The 15937-nt window shown below is 44.1% G+C and overlaps 1 protein-coding gene across 4 annotated transcripts in view; it reads left to right on the forward strand.

Annotated features, from left to right (window-relative positions):
• Positions 1 to 15279, forward strand: part of PDE8A (phosphodiesterase 8A) — a 478153-nt gene extending 462874 nt beyond the window's left edge. For all 4 annotated transcript variants that reach the window (XM_073618600.1, XM_073618598.1, XM_073618599.1 and 1 more), the window contains 3 exons: positions 3046 to 3210; positions 10268 to 10397; positions 13757 to 15279. In XM_073618600.1, coding sequence (XP_073474701.1) covers positions 3046 to 3210; positions 10268 to 10397; positions 13757 to 13863 — 402 coding nt within the window. In that variant the 3' untranslated portion in view covers positions 13864 to 15279. The remainder of the gene's footprint in view (positions 1 to 3045; positions 3211 to 10267; positions 10398 to 13756) is intronic.
• Positions 15280 to 15937: the final 658 nt, after the last annotated feature.

Consider the following 15937-nt stretch of genomic DNA (forward strand, 5'->3'; position numbering starts at 1 on the left):
GATGGGTGTCCCCCCTCTTGTAGATTGTTTAGTTTGTTCTAGACCAAAGAAAGAAAAAGTGTCAAGGTTACCTCCTTGCACTGTCTTGAAATGTTTAGATACATTAAAAATGTTTTTAGCATTTGGATTGGCAGTGTAACATAAAATTGGTTGCTTCAGAAATATTTTTCATAAAAAACATGGTGCTACTCCTGAAACCTTTTTATTGCCATTCTGTTCTTCCTATTTAAATATTTTCCGAGTCATTGACCCAAAACAATTGTGCAGCAAGTTAAGCCAGAACAACTACCATATTTATCGGCGTATAACACGCACTTTTTTTCCCTGAAAATAGGGGACAAATCAGGGGTGCGTGTTATACGGCGACAGCGTATTTCGGAGGGGAAGGAGGGGGACGAGCACCGCCGGAATTCACAAGCCGCCATCTCCTCTCCACTCAGCTCTCACTCTGCTCTCACGTCACACACACAGTCACCGACATTTGACCAATGTTCTGTCTATCACAGGAGCTGGTCCAATGCTGATGTCAGAGGCGGGACTGTGTATGTGACTGCCAACTGAGAGCCGAGTAAACAGCAGATGACGGCTCAGTGATTTCCTGCATTGAGAGATGGTGAGGCTTAATCTGGCAGCTGCATTGATGGGGGAGATGGGCGCAGGTCAGGCTGCAGATGGGCGCAGGTCAGGCTGCAGATGGGCGCAGGTCAGGCTGCATTGAGGCTGCAGATGGGCACTAATCAGGCTGCATTGATGCTCACTGACCATTATTTTGCTTCAAAGTGGTTTATTTAAAAAAAAGTTTTTTTTTTTTCCTGAAACTTTCCTCTTAAATTGGAGTGCGTGTTATACACCTGTGCATGTTATACGCCGATAAATACGGTAATTTGCATAATTTTTGCATGTTACTGACTGAAATGGCATTGCAATGGAAAAGTGATCTTGGCAGCCAGGCATCTTGCTTTTAAAGGAGGATGTCGCCATTGCAGCCCACCCCCTTTTATTTTATATCATACTTCCTACTACTGTGGGAATCCCACAGATATGACATATGCAAACTAACATTGGCCCAAATTTGTAATTATGTAAAAACTGCCATGCCTAAACTTCAGCTTTAAAGAAAGCATAGCAGTCAATCAACCAGAAACCAGAGAAAGGTTATCAATGACAGCCCCATTCTTCTCATGGAAGGTTTGCTTTAAAAATTATGGTTTGTGAATATTAGTAACTGGGGCATCTTTGATCTCTGGGGCATGGTAATTACAATAATATCATTGCACTTTATGATCTGACTTCATAGTAAGGATGTACATGAATCTTCACACAGTTGTGTATATGGAGGCTTTAGGTGACCTTCATCAACAATGTGAGCAAATATCTGGACTTCCTTCAGCCTGCTTCACCTATAGATTTGCCACTCTATACTATGCTCTGGGAGTTCACAGTGAGGAAATGCATGGTCTTTCACCCAACAATCATCATTTATTCTCATCATTTAGTTTTAAACTGATCGGTTGTTTGCACTTTCTCTTTTACAGTCTTTCATGAATAGGGAGGAGATTTTTCTAGCCTTCTAAAAGAGAATTTCTTTTATACCAAACATAGGCAACCCTGTTGAATATATGGCATGTACAGGTACTTTAGTGCTGTTTCAATGAAAAATGCAACTTTTGGTTCATTTATAGACCTACAGTAATACAGTATGTAAGGATCTGTAGAAATGCTATGAAGATTTCTACAGCTGTTGAAGTTTAGCTCCAGCCAAAACTCTATTTTTTCATTTTGGATAAAGTGGATAAGGGCTGGAACCTCTTAAAGATTTTTTTTTTCTATTATTTCAGTCGTTTTTATTAGGTTTTTATGCAAAGCAAATACAGACAGTACTTGAACAGGAGTGCATCGCTAACAGTTATCACATAGAAATTGCATTTGTCCTGGAACCTCTATAAGGTTTTACATGCTGTCTGCCTTCATTGAGGAGATTTTCTTTGACTTCTCTTTCTGTCAAACATTTCTTAGCTTGAATAATCTCTTCAACTGAGATGAAGGCAAAGGTTCAATCATTCCTTACTCTTCTAAAAAAAACTGTACTGTATTTTGTGCTGTCTAAGTCCCAGTTGGGGAGACTTCCCATTACTCCCTGTTTTGTCTGACACTCGTAACCTGGATTTAAAGAGGAACTGCAGTCTGCTCATATAATTTGTAATAAAAACATCTTTGCTATTCTGAAGCTTCCCTCCAACCACTTTTCATATTATTTTATATATTCTGTACTTGCCAAATATGCTGCAGAAATCTCCTTCCACTGAGTCTGGCTGCAGCCATTTTAACTGTGGGCAGCTGAAGCTGCTGCCTGTTCACTTTCTGGATTTACACCGACACACAGAGGCACACCTCCAGCGCTGCAGCTCTCATTGGCTCTCTTATGAATCACACCCCCCCCCCCCTCTCTTCCTGGCAAACTTTCACAAAAGTGAGAGAGAGAGCTGTGCATGATGTCAGGAAGTGTTTAAGGTATTTACTGGCAGAAAAAAAAAATGTTTTACAATCCAAAGTTAAAACAAGGCCAGAAGATTTAATAGATGTAATGATTAAAAAAATCAAGGTCCACTTTAAAATGAGGAGGAATCTCTGCAATAGAAGTGACAGTAACCCTTCCTCACTCTGCCAGAAAAAAAAATATCTACTGCTGTTTATATCCTCACTGGGGAGATCTCCCCTTGTTTCCTGATTTTTGTGATATCCCTCAAGTAGACACAAAGTGAGGGAAAATCTCCTGAACAAGGACACAGCCAGCAATAAAAACCTGACAGAGGTCAACAATTTACCTAAACATGTATAGGCTGTTTTTATTTTGGATATTATTAACTGTATTATAGCTATATTTGCTTGTACTTGTGCTGCCATTAAATCTTTATGAGGCTTTATAAACTGGAATGAAAGGAACATGTCCAGGAGCCCCAAGACTTCAGTTCACTCTAGGCTTCAGTTTCATTGTAGTACCAGCAAGTCTTACCCCCTATGTTTGCCACTTTTATTTTCTCATAGGGCACTGGTGATGACGATGCTGTTAAAACCGTTTTGACGTCCCCGGAAAATCGGATACTTATAAAGAGGATGCTTATTAAGTGTGCAGACATCTCCAATCCATGCCGAGCACTGGAGCAGTGTATTGAGTGGGCTGGTAGGATATCAGAAGAATATTTTGCTCAGGTACAACATACATTTGGGGTACTCATGGAGAGTAAAGCTGGCCATACCCTAGTAGAATTTCATTTAAATTTTTCGATTTAAGGCCTCATGCACACTAGGGATCAAAAACGCCACTTTTAAGGGGGGGGGGGGGGGCGGCGGTTTCTACCCCTCCAAGTTAGCCTATGTGTCCATGCACATATGTTCATTTAGAGACAGGACCGTTTAGAGACAGAAAAAAAGAAAATAACTTGCGTGTTCAGGATAGGAGGGTTTCAGCAGAAAAAAACACTTGATGCACCTAAACAGACCTAAATGCTAGGCTTGTTCAGCGCTTGAGCATTTATTTATTTTAGTGGCTAGAATAAATTAATATTCTGGCCATATAAATGACTGAACGCCCAAACGATTGACACGACTAAACGCTATTGCAAAATGCAACTTTAGGCACTTTTTTATGTTACTTTTCTTCTTGCCAGGAGAAAAAGCGTTCAGAGGAGCCGGGCAAACTCCCAGTGTGCATGAGGCCTAAGAATGTTTGATTTTTTAATTGTTAGTGTGGCTGACATTCGTTTTCAACCACTGTGATGAGAAAATTTGAAGAAGTAGGATGGAAAAATTTTTCTCAAAGGAACGGATTTCTGAGAGTGTGTGGTTTTCACTTGGCAAATTACATTCCTTCCGAAATCAAATGTTAAATGAAAACAACATTTTTAATTACTTTTCAATGAAGTCTTATGCCTCGTACACACGAGCGGACTTTCCAGCAGACTTGGACCGACGGTCTTTCCGCCGGACTTTCCGGCGGACTACCTGAACGGACGGATTTGCCTACACACGAACGGACTTTCCGGCAGGCTAGGTCCGCCCGTCTTTCCACGGACTTTCGCCGGAGTTACGGCGGACTTTCAGAATGAACGGACTTGCCCACACACGGCCAAGTCCGTTCATTTTGAACGTGACTCGGGTACGACGGGACTAGAAAAGGAAGTGAATCTCGCCGCTTTTATTGGCGAGATTGACATCTTGCGAGCCCCGTCGCGGGGCATACCAGGCCCTTAAGTCTGGTACGGATTTTAAAGGGAACCCCCTACACCAAAAAAAGGTGTGGGGTCCCCCCCTAGAATCCATACCAGACCCCGATCCGAGCATGCAGCCCGGCCGGTCAGGAAAGGGGGTGGGGACGAGCGAGCGCCCCCCCCCCCTGAACATACCAGGCCGCATGCCCTCAACATGGGGGGTGGGTGCTTTGGGGGAGGGGGCGCCCTGCGGGGCCCCCCCACCACAAAGCACCTTGTCCCCATGTTGATGAGGACAAGGGCCTCTTCCCGACAACCCTGGCTGTTGGTTGTCGGGGTCTGTGGGCGGGGGGCTTATCGGAATCCAGGAGCCCCCTTTAATAAGAGGGCCCCCAGATCCCGGCCCCCCACCCTATGTGAATGAGTATGGGGTACATGGTACCCCTACCCATTCACCTAGGGGAAAAGTGTCAATAATAAAACACACTACACAGGTTTTTAAAGTAATTTATTAGACCGCTCCGGGGGGGGTCTTCTTCCGACTTCGGGGGTCCCTTCGGTTCCTCTTCTCCCGGCGTCCGGTTGGTTCTTCTCCGCTCTCTCTGGCCTCTTCTCCCGGTGTTCCAGTTCTTGTGCTGGCTCCTCCGCTATCTTCATGCCGCTCTTTTGCCAGCGGAGGCCCAGACTTCTGGCTTCTTGGCTTCTGGGCTTCCTCTCTTCTTCTCTTCTTCCAATGTTGACACGACGGTCTCTCAGGCTGGAATGCTCTCTGAGTGCTCCGATGTGACTTATATAGGTGGAGACCCCGCCCCCTTATGCCATCACAGTCCCTGGGCATGCTGGGACTGTGACGTTTTAGGGGGCCTGGTCAACATCAACTGTGACCACGCCCCCCTAAAACGTCACAGTCCCAGCATGCCCAGGGACTGTGACGGCATAAGGGGGCGGGGTCTCCGCCTATATAAGTCACATCGGAGCGCTCAGAGAGCATTCGAGCCTGAGAGACCGTCGTGTCAACATCGGAAGAAGAGAAGAAGCCAAGAAGCCAGAAGTCCGGGCCGCTGCTGGCAAAAGAGCGGCATGAGGATAGCGGAGGAGCCGGCAGAAGAACTGGAACACCGGGAGAAGAGGCCAGAGAGAGCGGAGAAGAACCAACCAGACGCCGGGAGAAGAGAAACCGGAGGGACCCCTGAAGTCGGAAGAAGACCCCCCGGAGCTGTCTAATAAATTACTTTAAAAACCTGTGTAGTGTGTTTTATTATTGACACTTTTTCCCTAGGTAAATGGGTAGGGGTACCATGTACCCCATACTCATTCACATAGGGTGGGGGGCCGGGATCTGGGGGCCCTCTTATTAAAGGGGGCTCCCGGATTCCGATAAGCCCCCCGCCCGCAGACCCTGACAACCAACGGCCAGGGTTGTCGGGAAGAGGCCCTTGTCCTCATCAGCATGGGGACAAGGTGCTTTGTGGTGGGGGGGCCCCGCAGGGCGCCCCCTCCCCCAAAGCACCCACCCCCCATGTTGAGGGCATGCGGCCTGGTATGGTTCAGGAGGGGGGGGCGCTTGCTCGTCCCCACCCCCTTTCCTGACTGGCCGGGCTGCGTGCTCGGATCGGGGTCTGGTATGGATTCTAGGGGGGGACCCCACGCCGTTTTTTCGGCGTAGGGGGTTCCCTTTAAAATCCATACCAGACTTTAGGGCCTGGTATGCTCCGCGCTCGCCACAATAGGAAAATGTGTTTTTCCTATTGCAGCGAGCGCGAGATGCAATACCCTGCCCTTGCGTCATATCTGGTCCATCGGACCAGCATACAGACGAACGGGATTTCCGTCAGGAACTGAGTCCAGCAGACCAAGATTTGAAACATGCTTCAAATCTAGGTACGGCAGACTTTTGGGGAAAAAAAGTCCGCCGGAGCCTACACACGATCGGATTGTGCGGCGGACTCTGGTCCGCCGGACCAAGTATGTCGGAAAGTCCGCTCGTGTGTACGCAGCATTAGACTCTACTTAGAATTTTCATCTGCATATTCATATGAACTTCCATTCGAAATCTACTACCAGCTTTAAAGCAGACCTAAAGTTGCAAAAAAATGCTAGCAGATGGAGTTTTTGGTAGAAGATACCGGTACTTTGTATGTCTCTTAAAATTAGCTTTTTCAGGCAGCTATCAATTCGTTTGGGTACATTGCCTGTGGCTCATTATGGCATTATGACAATACCACCCACAGTTCCCCACTAAGGTGTCCGTTTATGAAGCAGTGAAATCTATTCACTGCTTCGTTCTCCGGCATTCACAGTGAAGATTTTTCTCCTCTGTGTGCCAGTTTATGAAGCTTTGTAGATCGCTTCACCTTCGGAGGAGTGAAGCGATCTACAAATGCTTCAAACAGTGGAGAACGGCCCCTGATACTGGAATCTCGTGAGACTTTACGAGATTACAGCACCAGAAATACAGAGATGTCAGTTTATTAAGCAGTGATAAATTATCACCGCTCAATACACGGACGATTAATGTTAATAAAATAATGAGTCCCCCTACATTATATACATATGTATACACACACACACATTATATATACATGTATATACACACACATTATATATATATACATATACACATTATATGTATATATGTATATATATGTATACACATAAATATGACAGGGGGACATGCTAACAGTGTTGGGGGGTCTGAACGAGGCATAAGGAAGTTAAAAATCTTCCTCCTTCCCCATCAGATCCCCCCAGATTTCCTCTTCACTCCCCGATTCACCACATCTGAGCTGGTGAACCTGGGAGTGTGAATTCTGACACAGATCGCCAGTGAAGCAGTGAGATCACCGCTTCATAAACTGGCCGTTACTGTGTCATTCATGAGGATTCTCCGTGTGTAGAGATAATAGGCGGGAGAACAAGTTCAAACATGTTCTCCCCCGATTATCTCTGTTTCATAAACTGTTTATGGACTGTGATCAGCGGTGATCCTCGGGATCACCGGTGATCACTGCTTCATAAACGGACACCTAAGCCAGTAAAATGCGGTCTGTAAATAACTGGGGCTTTTCATTTTCCCCTAAAGGATAAGTTCACCTTTGTATAAAAAAATAAATGCACATCTTTTTGCCGGTGAAAAAATGTGCATTTTATTTTATTTTTTTACTGCAGATCGTGGGTGCAATGCATGGTTCTTGCAGACTGTCAGTGTAAACTGTCTGCTCGTACGGGCAGGTAGTTACACAATGACAGGAAGTATCAATGAACTTCCTAAAGCGCTCAACAGTGCCCTGGTAGTTCATTGAGAAGCTGACAATCGCAAGAGTTTTAAGGTACTTGTAGTTCTCACATTCACAGAACTCTGTGAATGAATGATGCAGCTGTCACTTAAATTGTGACAGTAAGTGCAGGGAGAAAATGGCCCGCTGGCGGTCACAACGGGGGATTGGGAGGGGATGTGGGACCTGCTGCATCTATAACATGTGCCCATTTTCAAGGCTTATGTGTGAGTAATTGGTCATAAAAGGGGTATGGGGGCCTGGGTTCTACCCTGGGGGACATGTATCAAGGCAAATTATTTTTAAAAAACAATTGTTTTTTCAGGAGCAGTGATTTTAATGGTGCTTTAAAGTGCAGCAATAAAAATTAAAAATTCCTTCAAATATAGTGCGTGGGGGGGTCCCCTTAGTCTGCCTGTAAAGTGGCGCATTAGTCTGCCTGTAAAGTGGCACATCTATAGCATGTATAGTATATGCTGCAGCAAAAATGACATTTATAAAAAAATAAAACGAGTCAAACCACATTTAAATGACTCAAGGTTGCAATTGCCGGCACCCAGCTATTGAAAAAATTAGCCGGTATGGACTGGGGGGTGCGCCATGCCGCTCCTTAACCAGCTTAATCTGGTTTTGCCCAAGCAGGGTGCGAAATGCTCTCTGCAGTGTGCAGTGCATTGCAGGGCATTCGGCGGGGCGAACACCATGCAAATTCAGATGTTCCCCGAACGGGGCAAACAGCCAATGTTCAGCCTGAACCATTCGCCCCAACTTTAATGAGGAACGTGTTTTATAAAGAAAAGTTATTCACTCACTTATTCCACTTCTTTGTGCCTCTTGGGCTGTGAGACCCACTTTCTTGAAAATGTAGCCATTCTCTTTGCAGTAGATGCTGGGCACACTGTAAAGAGACACATCATTTTGTTTTCCTATTGTCTTTTTCTGAGGGTCAGAGACAAAGTGAGAAGATTGGCATTGATTTACTAAAGGCAAATAGAATGTGCATTCTTCAAGTGCGGTTTCTCCAGAGCTTAGTAAATGAGGTGAAGCTTCACTTTGCAAAAAATACCCAATCACATGCAAGAAAGAAAAACAGCATTTTTGCTTGCACTTGATTGGATGATGTAAGTCAGCAGAGCTTCCCCTCATTTACTAAGCTCTGGAGCAGCTGCTCTTGAAAATGCAACTGCTTTTGCGAAGTGCACACTACACAGTCTATTTGCCTTTAGTTAATCAATCCCATTGTCTTATGCCATCCTAATCAGTGCAATCTGAGAGAGGATTGTTACCTTTCAGTGTGAGAAGAACAGCCATGTCTATAACCCTCCCTACCTGCCATACATGCTGTGGCTTCAGGATAAATCACCACTTTATTCTGCCTTTTACTGATCCTTAAGGATTTTTCCAAAGCATGGATGTGTGAAAACTACAAATTCATATTGCCCGAAAATGTAATATTTTCAATTATTAGGCTCCATGCACACTGGGCTTAAAAAAAATGTCTGTTCTCTCAGGAGTAAAAAATACTCATATAGAGCATTTTTTGTACAAAGTTTAGATGAGTTTAGGAGAGTTTTACGTTTTTTCTGCCTCCAAGCTCCAATCAGAAACATGAACCAGAAGGGTTTTTTTTTCTGCCTCTAAACGTTAAACTCAAAATATGCCTCTTAACGTCCTAATGTGCATGGACACATTGGATAACATTGAGCTGCTTCTACAGGCAGAACACAAAACTCCTGTAGAAGCAATGTTTTTTAACCACTTGCCAACCCGCCACTGCAGTTTTACTGCGGCAGAATGGCGCGGCTGGGCGAAGCGACGTTATGTTACATCACTTCACCGTGTGGCCACTAGGGGGCGCACACGTGCGCTGTTTACCCCCCGGAGTCGTTGCGATCGCGCCCGCCGGGCTCCCGCGATCGCTCGTGACACAGCGAGAACCGAGATCTGTGTGTGTAAGCACACAGATCCTGGTTCTCTGAGGGGAGAAGACATTGATCTGTGTTCATACAAAGTATGAACAGCAATCTGTCATCTCCCCTAGACAGTCCCATCCCCCCCTTCAGTTAGAACACCGGGAGAGGGAACACAGTTAACCCCTTGATCGCCCCCTAGTGCTAACCCCTTCCCTGCCAGTGACATTTTTATAGTAATCAGTGCATTTTTTTTAGCACTGATCGCTGTATAAATGTCAATGGTCCCAAAATGTGTCAAAAGTGTCCGATGTGTCCGCCATAATGTCGCAGTCCTGATAAAAATCGCAGATCGCCGCCATTACTAGTAAAAAAAATAAAATAAAAATGCTATAAACCTATACCCTATTTTGTAGACGCTATAACTTTTGCGCAAACCAATCAATATACGCTTATTGCGATTTTTATTACTAAAAATATGTAGAATACATATCGGCCTAAACTGAGAAAAAATTTGCTTTTTTAAAAAAAAAATGAGGATATTTATAATAGCAAAAAGTACAAAATATTGTGTTTTTTTCAAAATTGTTGCTCTTTTTTTGTTTATAGCGCAAAAAATAAAAAAACACAGAGATAATCAAATACCACATAAAGAAAGCTCTTTTTGTGGGAAAAAAAACTACATAAATTTTGTTTGTGTACAGCGTCGCATGACCGCATACTTGTCAGTTAAAGCGACGCAGTGCCGAATCGCAAAAAATGGCCTGGTCATTCAGCAGCCAAATCTTCCGGGGCTAAAGCGGTTAAGCCAGTGCGCATGAATCCTTATAAGCAATTCATATTGAGTGTAAAATTATTTTTTTCTTTTCTGCAGACAGACGAAGAGAAGCGGCAAGGTTTACCTGTGGTAATGCCTGTGTTTGATAGGAATACATGTAGTATTCCTAAATCCCAAATCTCATTTGTGGATTATTTCATCTCGGACATGTTTGATGCATGGGATGGTAAGATAACATTTTATATTACGGAATTCATTATCTCATTACATATTTTATGGAGGTTTATAAGGTGTTTTTTCTCGGGAAAAACTTGAGAACCTTCAGGTTAAGTGGGAAAAATGTAATGGCCGGTGACTGGGACACTAGATTTAAAATCAGGCTTTTATCATGTCTCCTTTTGTTGAATAGTTAAGTGTCAGCAGTGCACTGGTGCAGGAGGAAACCTACGGTGACCACTTTAACCGCTGACTGTTCTAATCATTAATTGATGACATCGAAAAGTATGCTGTGGAGAGAAGTCACCTAACACAGAAGCCAAGTCTCCGCTAATAAATACACTAAAGAGCACACACTGGGTTTGTTTAACTGAAGCAGCAGAACAATTCCACTTAGCCCACTGAATAAAGGGAAGCTGTGTTCACTTGAATCATCCAAGGCAAAATCTTCTTTTTTTTTTCACCCCTAATTTCGTTTACACATGGTTACATATTCAAAGTGAACGCAGCTAAAGAAAGCCCAATACCAGGGGTATTGAATTAAAACTCACGGAAGCCTGGTCTGTAAATATTTCTTCCAGCAGAGGTCCGAACCGCATGTTTTCACATGACAGCCACCCTCTCCTCTTAGGCTAGGTTCACATCTCTGTGGCTGGAGAACATGCACAAAAGTACAGGGCATTTCAAATCACACCCCTCCCCCCTTCATTATTTCCTCAGCCCCCCTTCATTGTAGTGTTCTCAGCCCCCCTTTACCCCATCCACAGTAGTGTTCTCATGTCCCCCTTTACAACACCCCCCCCCCTTCACATCAACCCCCCTCCCCAACAGTAGTATTCGCAGCCCACCTTCACTGCAGTGTACTCTGCCGCCTTCACATTACCCCTCCCTTTCACAGTAGTGTTCTCAGCCTCCTTCCTGGTAGTGTCTTCAGTTCCCCTTCACATCACCCCCTGTCCCCCATCCTTCACTGATAGGCACTGGTGAGACTGCATCTGATAGGCATGGGTAGGCTGCATCTGGTAGACAGGCTGCAGCTGACAGGCACTGGTAAGGCTGCAGCTGACAGGCACTGGTAAGGCTGCAGCTGACAGGCACTGGTGAGGCTGCATCTGACAGGCACTGGTGAGGCTGCATCTGACGGGCACTGGTGAGGCTGCATCTGACGGGCACTAGTGAGGCTGCATCTGACGGGCACTAGTGAGGCTGCATCTGACAGGCACTGGTGAGGCTGCATCTGACGGGCACTAGTGAGGCTGCATCTGACGGGCACTAGTGAGGCTGCATCTGACAGGCACTGGTGATGCTGCATCTGACGGGCACTGGTGAGGCTGCATCTGACGGGCACTGGTGAGGCTGCATCTGACGGGCACTGGTGAGGCTGCATCTGACGGGCACTGGTGAGGCTGCATCTGACGGGCACTGGTGAGGCTGCATCTGACGGGCACTGGTGAGGCTGCATCTGACGGGCACTGGTGAGGCTGCATCTGACGGGCACTGGTGAGGCTGCATCTGACGGGCACTGGTGAGGCTGCATCTGACGGGCACTGGTGAGGCTGCATCTGACAGGCACTGGTGAGGCTGCATCTGACAGGCACTGGTGAGGCTGCATCTGACAGGCACTGGTGGGGCTGCATCTGACAGGCACTGGTGGGGCTGCATCTGACAGGCACTGGTGGGGCTGCATCTGACAGGCACTGGTGGGGCTGCATCTGACAGGCACTGGTGGGGCTGCATCTGACAGGCACTGGTGGGGCTGCATCTGACAGGCACTGGTGGGGCTGCATCTGACAGGCACTGGTGGGGCTGCATCTGACGGACACTGGTGAGGCTGCATCTGACGGACACTGGTGAGGCTGCATCTGATGGACACTGGTGAGGCTGCATCTGACGGACACTGGTGAGGCTGCCTCTGACAGGCATCGATTAGGCTGCAATTGATGGATTGGTGAGGCTGCATTGATCTCTTGTGTCTTTTCTGCAGTCTCTGACCATCTCCTGTATCATGTCTGCTAGAGGTGCACCGAATGGAAATTTTGCTTATACTATTAGCAGTGTGTTTAAGTTTAAGTAAGAGATTGCAGTCTCTAACCATCTCTTGTATCATGTCTGCAAATTGCATTTTTCTTGAGCTTTTCTTGGCTAAAGGTGCCAATAATGGCCAACAATAAATTCATATTAATTTGATTGATGATATTAATTAAAAAGTTGAATATAATACAATTATATAAAAAATATAAATATTTTTTAAAAACTGTCATTTTCGGTTTCAGTTTTCAGCTAAGTGAATCCTGCATTTTCGGTTTCGGCACCAAAATTTCCATTCGGTGCACCCCTAGCATATACAATTGCGACACAAGTCATTGAAAATTATTAAAAATTACCTTTCCTTTTCAATCTGCTGCTCTGTAATTTTCTGTAAAATGCAATGCAATATGGCAACCTGGAGGCACTCTGTACACAGGTGGTGTACAGAACGCCTCCCTGAAATGTAATTTCCTGCTTGTGTGATTGGCTTACTGACCTAGAATATACAAAAACATATGGTTCTGCTATAAGACCAACAAACAATACAAAACAGATTACAGCGACCCATTCAAGAATGACAATTCCTGCAAGGCTAGTTCAAAACACCTGGATATATTAAAAAAAATAGGGGAGGTTTGGTCACACTATATGGTCATATAGTGCTAAGCCCACTTAATGTGACAAAGTACCCCGAATCAGTGGGTCCTACCCTAGTAATAGAATGGAAGATCCTCCGTCTCAACCATGGGAGCTGAACTCCTCTATGTGGGAGAACTGAAGGGGATTCCTCCTATGCACTGGGGGCCACTAAATAAGAGGTAATGTAGAGGGGGAGGGGTGCTCCAGCTCAAAAAACCTGGTCAGGGTCTATTACAATATACAAAAACATATTTGGGGGGCACACCCTAAAATATATTCCTAGAAGTCTGCACTAAGATGCCAATTTAGATTTTGTCATTTTTGGTGAGGTACTCCCAAAGGGAAATCACGGCTAAATGGATGCAGACCTTGCCACTTTCCTCATTAGAGCCCTGCAGGTGCAGCAGCTAATTGATAATTATGAAATACTTCTATACAGATTCACTGCACATGGACACAGACAAACAAACAGCTATTTCTTCAGAGTAACAAAAGGTAGGAATCTGCAACAAAGATTGGTAAAATCCCTGCACTGTACATAGGTCATGTTTTTTTCTCAACAAATGTGGAGTTACTCTTTAACTAAAGTATGCATAAAGGTTGGACTTCAAAATGAAAGCACTACAATCTGCTTTGGTGAATTTAAAAGCAAATCTAATAACATATTCAATTTATCAAGTCGTTTTTTTTTTCCCCTCACAGCATTTGCTGACTTACCGAACTTAATGCAACATCTGGACAATAACTTCAAATATTGGAAATCACTAGATGAAAGACAGCTGAAAACTCTACGACCACCCCCAGAATAGCTGACACCCTTCAGTCAATGAAGCCCATCCTTACAGGGGATCCAGTTCGTTGTTGGTAACTTCATCTATACCAGAGCGTGCTTCACTCTGTGAAAGTCCCATGGATCATCAGGTCAAAGGTTACCTCCAGTACCCTGCAGTAAGCATAAAAAAACACAATTAAATCAACGGATAAGCCTTTTTTTTTTTTTTTTTGCATTACCTTATATCACAAGTTAAATTACACTGGATTGCTGCAATATCAGTGCTGACGGGTTGTTCTCCAAAAATGGGAAAAAAAACATTGCCAATTTTCTTCATACCTGTATGGAAACATCAATGATATCTTGGATGGAAGTTTCCTTCGAGAGATGATGCAAAGAAAAACAAAAACTCAGACTTGCAAGTGAAGGAAAATCATTGTTCGTGTCTCGCGGCTTTGAAGAGAACACTCTGCTTTTTTTTAAAGCACTTATAGTTGTTAACAATCAACACATTAAATGCACTCTTTCTGAAGGAGTTTTTGATCTCTGAAAAATAGATCCACTCTATTTTTTAATATCACCGAAAAAGGGGCAATCATTCACCTCTGCACACTACTGATAGGGAGCTTTCTCAAGGCTGTTTAGTAGCAAATTGTATAAAGAAATAAAAAAAAACTACACAGAAGAGTTTTTGAACTTGATCAATAGCATCTATGATTAAAATATGTTTTATTTATTTTATTAGATGTTCAATATTTTCTATGGATTTATAAAAAAAATAATAACAAAAAACAAAAAGCCAAAGCCAACTTTAGATGCATTACAAAAACACAATTCATAGTCATTACTGTACCTTTAATTAATGTACAGACCTTTTATTTTCATATTGCAAATACAAAAATATTATTCAAATGACACATTTGTATTGCACTGTAAGAACTCATTGTGGATGTTTAAACTATTGTTTGGAGGTTCTGATTTACTTTGATTTCAGTTTTTTCGAATACTGGGTGGTGTCAGAGGATTCTGTAGCTTTGAATCCAGTGCCACAAGAGGGACATGCTGTACTTTTAATTTGGTGGTGGCCATGAATTTCTGTCAGTTAATTTCACCCTGTGATGCCAGTGGGCACCTAGAGTTGCTATGCAATGTGTTGGAAGGTCCACTGGTCCATCCTACAAGGGGAGGATGGCACCTGCTTTTTCTCTCCAACAAATTTTGCAGTTTGGTTCCCTTACAGAAGTCTGCCTTATTTTCTACAATGTTTCTACAATGCATTCCACAGCAGAAATGGACAAGGAGGTATATATTTAAACATTTTGTAGCTTCTCTATTTTCTTTTGCAAGGGTATACCTTAACTCCAGTTTCATAAGGTATGTACCTTCACAGATTAAATAAGACACTCACAATAAGCACCAGTAAAAATAAAGTGTATATTTTAAGAATTGTCAATTGTTGGTATTTTTATTACTTGTGTCTTTTCTTTCATGTCAAAAGCTGCTAGCACTGGCATAGGACAGGTAAGGCTTTATAGGGCCTAAGAAGTAGCATGCCCTGCACATTCCAAATGCAATAGGTGGGAAAGGGGCCTTCACAATCTGTTCCTGTGTATAATGTGGTTTTTAACAAGTATGTCTTTTTAAACTCCTCCCACTGAAACGTTTTTTCCTTATGCTAGGATTACCAGTACGGTATTTGTATATCACTGTCATATCCCCTCTCAGGGGTCTCCTATACAATGAGAATAAATTCAATGCTTGTAGTCTTTCCCCATAACTGAGGTCCTCCGGTCCATCTATTAGCTTTGTTGCCCTTCTCTGGACTCTCTCCAGTTCCAGCACATCCTTCTTGAGAACTGGTGCCCAGAACAGCATACTCAAGATTAAGGATGAGATCCGGCGTGTTCGCAAGCTGCACGTGCCGAGCCCGCCAGGAAGTCGGCAATGCGCTGCGCTAATCACAGGCAGTGAGACATTTCCCGATTTCTGCAGCCGCACTTTGGGAAATGTCTCAATGCTTGTGATTAGCGCTGTGCAGTGCCGAGTTCCTGATGGACCAGAGTCTTGTATAGTGGGAGAATTATCGTTTTATCGCTTGAATATATCCCCTT

The sequence above is a fragment of the Aquarana catesbeiana genome, linkage group LG03 (genome assembly GCF_042186555.1).
Source record: "Aquarana catesbeiana isolate 2022-GZ linkage group LG03, ASM4218655v1, whole genome shotgun sequence".
Lineage (NCBI taxonomy): Eukaryota > Metazoa > Chordata > Amphibia > Anura > Ranidae > Aquarana > Aquarana catesbeiana.